General features: G+C 45.4%; 1 protein-coding gene across 4 annotated transcripts in view; it reads right to left on the bottom strand.

The window, feature by feature from the left end:
- The window catches only part of LOC309710557 (neuronal acetylcholine receptor subunit alpha-7), a 62465-nt gene that overhangs the window by 15061 nt on the left and 38325 nt on the right, over positions 1–9079 (bottom strand). For 3 of the 4 annotated variants that reach the window (XM_082540142.1, XM_082540144.1, XM_082540143.1), the window contains exon 7: positions 3124–3318. The exons of the other annotated variant lie outside the window; for it this stretch is intronic. In XM_082540142.1, coding sequence (XP_082396268.1) covers positions 3124–3318 — 195 coding nt within the window. The remainder of the gene's footprint in view (positions 1–3123; positions 3319–9079) is intronic. 4 annotated transcript variants of the gene reach the window in all.

Here is a 9079-nt window from a genome sequence, read left to right as displayed (position 1 = left end):
ATTCGTTTGTTTCGAACCGTTTTGGAAATGTGGAGGATCTAATGTGCTGGTTTCCATTAACGAGGCTCCAGGTTAGCGTCTCTGTCAGACTCATCCACAGCTCAAATTCATCACTATTTGCTGCTCATTCATATAAGAAACGACTTTAAAGCTGGAGTAAGTGAAATCCATCATTACCTTTTCATGCCTTTCTGTTCTCACTTATGATGATGGGTTGGGATTGCAGCGATGGGCACAGATTATGACAAAGCGAATGAATCCCCTTGTAGCGCGGCCGCTGCTTTGAGAGGCTAAAACGATCTGCCGTGTCTCGCATGAATATTGTGAGAATTCTGTTTGGATCCTTGTTTCTTCTTATTAAACTCGGCCTCGCACCGTTTCCTCCCAGGTGGAGTCCTTCCTACAGTCTGCTTTTGCAGAGACGATGTGTGAACGGTCCTGTTTAGTCTCGACCCGCTGGCTCAGTGAAAGTCGGATGAACTTTGGGAGATGTGAAGAGTGATGGCCCTCTTGACATTCAAGTTTGATTAAGAGCGTAAATTAAAGTTCCAGGGGAAGATGCCGTGTCTGCCGTCAGTAGCTGGAGGCCTGCTGGCACCTCCAACTCCCTTTTCCAATACGTTTTATGGCTGATGAATATCGACTCTGAGACATCAGTCATGTCAGGTTCAGTGGACGAAGCAGGTGTCCAAAACACCCCCGCCATCCCCCTGAGAGACTGAATACTGCTAGGACGGATATTTGTAAGGACCAGCCTGAAAAAATGACAGAAACATATTTTCTGATTCTTCCAGCTGTTCAGAAATCTCTCGTTTCTGCTCTGATGTGAGGCCTTCAGAAAGCTTCACCTGAACACCATCATCTCACACCTGCAGAGCACTTTACTGCTCTTTGTGATTTGCTCTTGGAGTCATACCGTGTTTGCTGTCGTCCCTCTGTGATGGCTGCTGGATCTCCTTCTGTGAGTGTTTTTCGTGGCGGTGGTGACTGAAGGTCGTGTTAGTGTGATAGAAACCCCCGGCCCTTTCAGGCGTCTCCCTTAGATGCCGCGGGACATTACAGGAGAACTCCACAGCGACAGTCTCTCTCTGGGGGATAAATCCATGGTACACGACCTTGTGGATGTCAGGAAAAACGAAGCACACGCTTCTGGTTTCATTTGTCAGTTCAAGTGCTGCTTTCAACAGAAAGCTTTAAAAGATGCGCAGAGGCGCAGCCCTCATCAGCGATGACCCTCCGGTTCAGTTCACACCAACGAGGCAAACTGGATCTGATGACATACATCGCTTCACGTGTTTCATGTCCTCCTGTGCTGACATCCTCTCTCCTGCATCCTTCTTTCCTTATCGTTCAATCAATGATTTAACGCGCAGATTTCCAGGGAGCGATTTACAGAGAGAAGCTCAGGAATGATTTTTGTCCCTTAGCCCTTTAAGACCTACCATAGAACCAAGTCTGCCAGAGCTTGTATTATATTTGTACATGCTGTGGAGCCATTTTTGGGAGCATTTCAAGTTGCTATACATCAATACAATCATTATAGCCCAAATTTTAATAATATGTCTGCATTAAGTGCATAGTAATTACATAAATTGCAAAAAAGTGCAATAAACTACAAAAAAAAAAAGAAAATCGTTTTTGTTTTTTTAACATATATTTCTAGTTAGAGAAATTTAAGAGGTTTATCCCTCAAAACTGTAAATACAAAAAAGTTGCACAAAATAGTTTCCCACCACAGGAAATTTATTTTGAGTGTCTTCATAGTTTTATTTTTGAAATACACCAATTTTTATATACTGCAGGAAAAACGAAAATAAATATTATAATGCAAATTTGCAAAAAAGCAGCATGTGCATCAAAATAAACTATTTCCAGCAGTGCAATATGAGTCCTAAGCATCCCAGAAACGACACAGAAAGTCATAAAGTCAAACATAACTTTTAAAAACACCAGTATAGGCTCATAAGGTCCTGATGGTAAAAAACTACATTTCAGCGAAAATGACGTCACTTCCGGTTTCAGGCAGGTCATGGCGGACATGCAAAAGTTCGCGCTGACGTCTATTCCAACGTAGGAAGTGTTACAAACAGCTGATCGGAGCGGCAAAGCCTGTTTCTGGAATATTATGTTTTTGTTGCTGCAAGTGCTTTTTATGCAGTTTTTGCAAAGCTTTATGTGGAAGGAAACTGTGACCGAGGACAAGCTGATGGCATAAGATGTAAGTACAACTCCTCCGGCTTCATATGCAAAAAAACTTATTGCGCTAGCTTACGCGGTTGCAGTGCTACAAGGATTTAAAAGTAGTTGCGCAAAACGGAGCGTGCCCGCTCCGACCGGTTTTAAAGGGTTAACTTTACTCATAAACAATCCTCCAGTCTCCAGTTATAGTTCTAGTGTTGGGACTGAGCGGCGTCTGTCTTTAAAGAAAGGTCCATGCAACATGTTCACAACAGAAGAAGGTGAATATCAGGTGGATGTGAACAGAATTAGCGGGCGACTCTCTTTTGTCAGGTAATCGCTGTTCCAGATGGGCGAGGGCCACTTCAGCGAGAGTATAATGGACCCGACTGTGCTAAAGTTATATTTATAGAATATGTGCAGTCTCGGGCTATTTCACAGAGTTTATCTTTCTACACAGGATGTTTAATTGTGACATCGTTTTCTGACTGGTGCAAATTTCAGCAAAACATCGAACTGAAGCTCAAACAGGAGAAGCAGAACATCTTACAGGTAACGACCTCGAATGAAAACACGTTACATCTATATTCCAGTAATGTATTCTTTCAGATCAGAGCACATTTCTGTGCCTTTGTGTGACTCGGTGTTTTGGCCTTATCTCCATCCTGCTTTGTTTCCTTCGTGTTGGACTGTTCCTGCTGCTCTGCTCACAATAAGGTGGAAGCATTGAGTCTGTTTCTGCTTCTTCCTGTTTAAAAGGACTTTTCCTCCCTGCTGCCGCTGGGCGCTGCTCATTTGGTTTTTCTCTGTAATCTTGTGCCTTTGCCTCTGTTCACACTGAACACTCTCACAGTGTGTGAATTTTACTAGTCTGGAAAGTCTTTGAGGAAGTACTTTAAGAATCGGAGTAACTGTCATCACCGATAAAGAGAGCTGAGCGCTCACCCAGGGAGATCTTCTCTCCGGAGTCGGCGGGCAGCAGGAAGACGAGGAGGGCGAGGGTGGAGATGAGGACACAGGGGATGAGGAGGTTGAGCCCGTAGTAGAGCGTCCTCCTCCTCATCACCACGGTGAAGGTCACGTCAGGGTACGGCTCCTTACAGCAGTCGTAGAAACGCTCGTTCCTCCGCCCAGGAACCTCTGCGCACAAACAGGAAAACACCGACGGTGACGTCAAAGAAACCATAAACCTCGTTCCTCTGAGGGGAAAATGATCTGCTGCCCCTCTAACATCAACATATCTCAGCATGTCTTTGAATTCAAACCCATGACAAAAATATTCAACTGGAAATGATAAAATAACTTGTTTTCTATAATCATGAAGCCAAACGTTTAATGATTACACTTAGCAGTTTAATGCTAAAATTTAATCATTTTTGTATCCACGTTTTTTAAAATGTACCTTTTTACAAAAAAGCAGAAAAATTCAAGTGCTTTGATGATGTATGTATTTACAGAACAAGAAACATCATTAAAACAGTTTCTCACAGGCTTCAGAGATATTAGTGTTTTCTTGTTTTTATCCCAGGTGATCTAATAAATGTGTTAATGTCATGTTTCTTGCTCATTGAACGCAACGTTTTGACTTTTCTTGTGCTTTGGTCTCTGTCACGCATCAGTTTAGTTACTTGTCTCCTCTCTGTGTGTCTCTGTTTGTGTGTCTGGGTTTTCCCCGTTTTCCCCTCCTCGTGTTTAGTCCACGCCTCCTCGATCTGTCGCGTGCGTTCGTCCATAGCCGTTTCCACCTCTCGTCTCGCACTGTCACTTCCCTGTTCCCCTATTCGTGCGTCTTAGTCTGCCCTTTTCCTGTTTTATTTTGACAGCCTTGTGGTCGATGTTCAGTGTGTTTAGTTTTGCTTCAGGTCTTTGTTCAGGTCTTATCAGCAGAGCACGATGATGGATGCAGCGCCTGTGTCAGAAAATGATAATAAAATTCCCAGAATACTAGGGCTGGGTATCGTCACTGATTTCTAGAATCGATTCAATTCCGATTCACAAGGTCCCGAATCGATTCGATCCACGATTCGATTTAAATCTGGGAAATTTTGACAGTCAGAAATATTATAATTCAGATCAGAACATTTACATATTTTTGTATCTATAAAAAGGAAGCTGACACTCGCAAGACTTTATCAAAGGTGTGAGCATCACAGCAGAGGCCTTTGTGTCAAAGTAGCTGAAGATAAAACAGAAAAACATGAAGGTGGTTTTCCTGGCCTGGATTTTATAAAAGTATTCTGCAGTACATCAAAAACGAAAGAAAACCATTAATCAACACATGAACGTTACCTCTGAAGTTACAGCGGTTTTATTAGAGACGCGGTTAAGCGTTTTTCATTTTGAATAATTTTAAAAAGTTTAAATTTGTTCAGTATTGAACAGCAGAAATGAGGTTTTCTTTTCGGAAGAATGTTTGTTTTTTTGTTTTTTTTTTGCCTGTGCCGTTTGGCTCTTTTGCATCAGATTTGTTGTCTAAAGGCAAACAAAGATGCCCAACGGATTTACTTTACCAAACTGACCATCCCAGCCTTGCCGTAATGGTCCATTTGATTCACCTTTTATTGTTTATTTTATTTTCACTTACTGAATACGGGACAGACTTGACTGGGGGAAAGAAGGGGAGACAGAAAGAGGGAAAGAGAAACAGCTGAGAAGAGGGACGGGGGAGAAGGGCAAAAGACAAAAACCAACAGAACGGGCAGAGAAAAAAAAAATGCATATATCAATCACCTGGATCACCTGCTGAGAAAGAAAAAAGAAAACAAGCAGAAGAGAACAAGAGTAATAGAATAAACAACATCACAATGATATATGGGAATATGACAGTAAATACTAAACATTAAACATTATTGTGCAGCACATAAGATCAACAGAACACAGTGTGCTTTGAGGTAGGAGCCAAAAAGGGTGTAGTTTGTGGGTGTGATCACCCGTGTGTACACCTGTGAGCATGGACGCGCTTGTTTTTTTAAAAGGTTCCTTCATGTAATGATCTGCTAGAGGGTGTGGGGGGGCCACAGCCCCGTCCTCCAGGGCATGAAGCAGGTATGGAGGAGATCAAAACTCCAGACATCCAGAGGCCCCCAGAACACAAGAGACCAAGGAAGACCAACAGAGGGGCAGCTGCGCCACTGTCCCAGAAAGAGCTGAGGAGAGTCCCAGATGAGGGCTCACTCAGCAGCCGCGGAGCAGAAGCCAGGGGGAGTTGCAGTGACGCGCCCGTGAGCTCCGCCGGCAGCCAGCTGCGCCTGAGTGACCGAGCCCCAGGCCGAGAGGCCGGGGGCACCCCACCTCCGAAGTGGCCCGAGCGAGCCCCAGGCTCCAGGCCCCGATAAGCGGCCGCCAAGGAGTGAGCCGGTGTGTACCTGGACGCCCATCCCCGGACACAAAGAACCACCAACGCACCGATGTCTGAGGGGGTCCGCCACTGGCAGGGGAAGTGGTGGTAGGGGGAGATAGGCCTCCAAACCTTGGAGGGCCTGAGATGTCCCCAGAGAGGTGGCGCCTGACACCCAACCTGACATATAGACACAGACATACAGGCACACACAGATACAAACATCATTCCCACCCTCATGCTCTCATATGCACTTACTCCACACTCAACCAACGTGGAGACAGACATAAAGAGACGTTGTACACACGATCACACTCCCCAAGCGTACTCTACAAACCGGGTCTAGGTGCCCTTGCCCCTGGAGGGGGGGACTGTACCCAGACCCAGGTGGTGTTACCCTTTTCCCTGCGGTGGGGAGAGGCAGACCGCCCCGACTCCGCAGCAGCAGGAAGGCTCCACACTCCAGACCGCAGTCGGACGGCCAACTCCTCTTTTCGGAAGAATGTAAAAGGGAAAAAACAGCGGCCGACAGCCTGTAAACAACGTTAGACTTGTGCGTAACAAGCAAGCGAATAATGAAGAAAGGGAAACTGTTCTTGAAGTACAGAGAGAGAGAGAGAGAGCTGTGCATCGCGGTGGAAGCAAAACAGTGAAAGTCAGAGTGAATCCATGACGATGTTTATGTGAAGCGTTTGGATCTTCTTTTGCTGCTGGTTCGGTCAATATTGTTTGGAGAGACATCAAACTAACAGCTTTAGAATCTGCTCATAAAGGGCGTGAACACAAAGCGCGGACCCGCCGACAGATCAGAGTCAGCGAGCTGTCGGCTTTCAGCCCCGACCGTGAGAAAGTCACATCTCACTGATTCTGATCTGCGGGTCGCGCTGTGTGTTTAAGTCTTTGTGCAGAATCCGTGTACCTGCTCTCATTTACTGTCTTAGCTGTTTGGTGGTTCTTGAAATTTTGTGAGATGTCACCTGAGATTCTGGCATTTCGGGCAAAATAAATTTATATTAAAAAATCGATTCAGGAATTTAATGGTAAATGGCCTGTATTTATATAGCGCTTTACTAGTCCCTAAGGACCCCAAAGCGCTTTACATAACCAGTCATCCACCCACACATCCACACACTGGTGATGGCAGCTACATTGTAGCCACAGCCACCCTGGGGCGCACTGACAGAGGCGAGGCTGCCGGACACTGGCGCCACCGGGCCCTCTGACCACCACCAGTAGGCAACGGGTGAAGTGTCTTGCCCAAGGACACAACGACCGAGACTGTCCAAGCCGGGGCTCGAACCGGCAACCTTCCAACCTACAAGGCGAACTCCCAACTCTTGAGCCACGATCGCCCACAATGAATTAATGAATCGATTTTACGTTATCCAAGCCAGAATCGATTTTAATCGATGAATCGATTATAAAAACCCACCCCTACAGAATACTTTATTTATTTAATAAAACATTGATATCTGGTGTCGCTGTATTGGTACTGTGTACTGTGCTGTAGCCCCTCCTTCACTTCCTCCTCGTCCTTTTCTGCTTTTAGGTTCATCTCTGGAGGAAGTGGCAGATAAAAACTGGCGTGCAGTACGCCTGGCTGCGTTTCATTTGCCTATACATCGCAAACATTGCTCACTACATTGGTTTTAATCTCAGCTAGGTGATGGAGGAGAGTAAATGGGAAACATGATGTTGGACTTTTCAATTAAGTTCCCTTGCAACGGCCCATTGGCTGAGCAGGAAGCCTCCACGGAGGCCGGCATTCATCCTCAGCTGTCTCTCTCTTCAGTTTGTACCGAACAGAAGCTCTGAGGCTCCCCTGAGACTTTGGGTAACCCTGTGCTCATCCTCACTCTGCAACCACAGCTGTGACAGAGGACAGAGACGCTGCTGGATCACCTGCAGAAACAACAGCAGAGACAGAGAGCTCTGGACCAGAGGTCACCGAACAGACATGACAGCATCACTCAGGTCACCTGACATCAGATTTCCTTCATATTGACTGTATTCACTGTCGGGTCTCAGTCACATGTGAAAAAGCCGACAGGCGTGCAGCGCAGACCCCGCCCTCGGGGTTTTGGCAAATGTGACGAGATTTGTTAAATTATTTTTAAACACATTTGAGGCGTGATCGAAAACCTAACATAAAAACTCCAGTGTGACGATCAAGCTGACCAGATCCCAACAAACTAAATGTGTAGAAGTAAATTTATGTCATTTGATACACAAAGAGGTGTTTATGAGGGTTATAGAGCTGCTGATGTTCCATATGGTGCTCACATGTTCTGATATTTACATGTGTACGCTCAGAGCAGTAACAAGTATGAGTTGAATATTCCGAGTTGGTTTTCCTGCATCTATCGTTGGAGCTGACTCCTGACTCTTGGTGGCGCTGTCACTTGGTGTTCGCTCGCTCTGTGGTAGAGTATCACTGGTCGTGGTATAATTCTCAAACACGTAGCCTAAAGCAGATGACTCGTAAGCTGGAGAGGAAATGGCGTGTCACAAATTTAGAGGATCTTCCAGGAGCTAACTGGCTAGGGTCTGGCCCTGCACCGTCCTCCAGGAGTCAATTGGCTTAGGCTTAGGCCTGGCCCTGTGCCATCCTTGTGGAGCTAACTGGCCTAGGTCCGGCCTTGTACCATCTCCCATGAGCTAACTGGCTTAGGCCTGGCCCTGCACCGTCCTTCAGGAGCTAATTGGCTTAGGCCCGATCCAGCATCTTCCCACAGGAGCAAATTGGCTAAGATCTGCCCCTGCACTGTCCTCCAGGAGTAAACCGGCTTAGGCCTGGCCCAGCGCTATCCTTTTGGAGTTAACTGGCTTAGGTCTGGTCCGGTGCCATTTTCCTGGAGCTAACTGGTTTGCTTCACCCAGAGGTCTGTACTGTTCACTTCTGTTAAGTACTAAAATTGTGGATGATGGCAGTATTTACTATTCTAATTTGCCTCTTGGCCTTTTTGGACCCTCGGATAAGCAATTGCTTATGGACACATAGCAGGGGAACCTCTGAAAATGATTTTTATCTACAAGAGAATTTTGAAAAAGGAACACGCTCTATAATGTTGCAAAAATCAGAGCAGTTATCAACTCAGTTGGATCATGACATTAGTTTCATGCATGTTTTGCCCAGAGACTTACCTAAACTTCAGTCTATTCTGGCCTTGCATACTTATTTCATTTGCCCATTTAATGGAGGTTTCAGCTCGGGTTCAACATATCAAAGCATTGAACCCAAATCAAAGGCGAAACAGAGGTTGTTGATTGTCTTGCTTCTACTTTTGTCAGGAAATGTGCAACCAAATCCTGGCCCTGAACTGCAATATTCCCAGACTCCTTCTGATTTTAAAATAATGTCTGGTGTCAAATATATTCATCTTAATGTGCGCAGCCTACTACCGAAGATGGACATGGTCAAAATTTGGGTTAAATCTACAGATGCAGATGTTGTTATAATTTCTGAAACTTGGTTAACTAAATCTATTACTAATGAAGACATTAACATATATGGGTACAATGTATATCGCACTGATAGGCCAAAAAAAGGAGGCGGTGTAGCTA

This window comes from Aulonocara stuartgranti, assembly GCF_965226115.1.
Source record: "Aulonocara stuartgranti genome assembly, chromosome: 7".
In the NCBI taxonomy this organism is placed as follows: Eukaryota; Metazoa; Chordata; class Actinopteri; order Cichliformes; family Cichlidae; genus Aulonocara; species Aulonocara stuartgranti.
The sequence above is the reverse complement of the archived record's forward strand: the minus strand, read 5'-3'. Positions and strand labels throughout refer to the sequence as shown.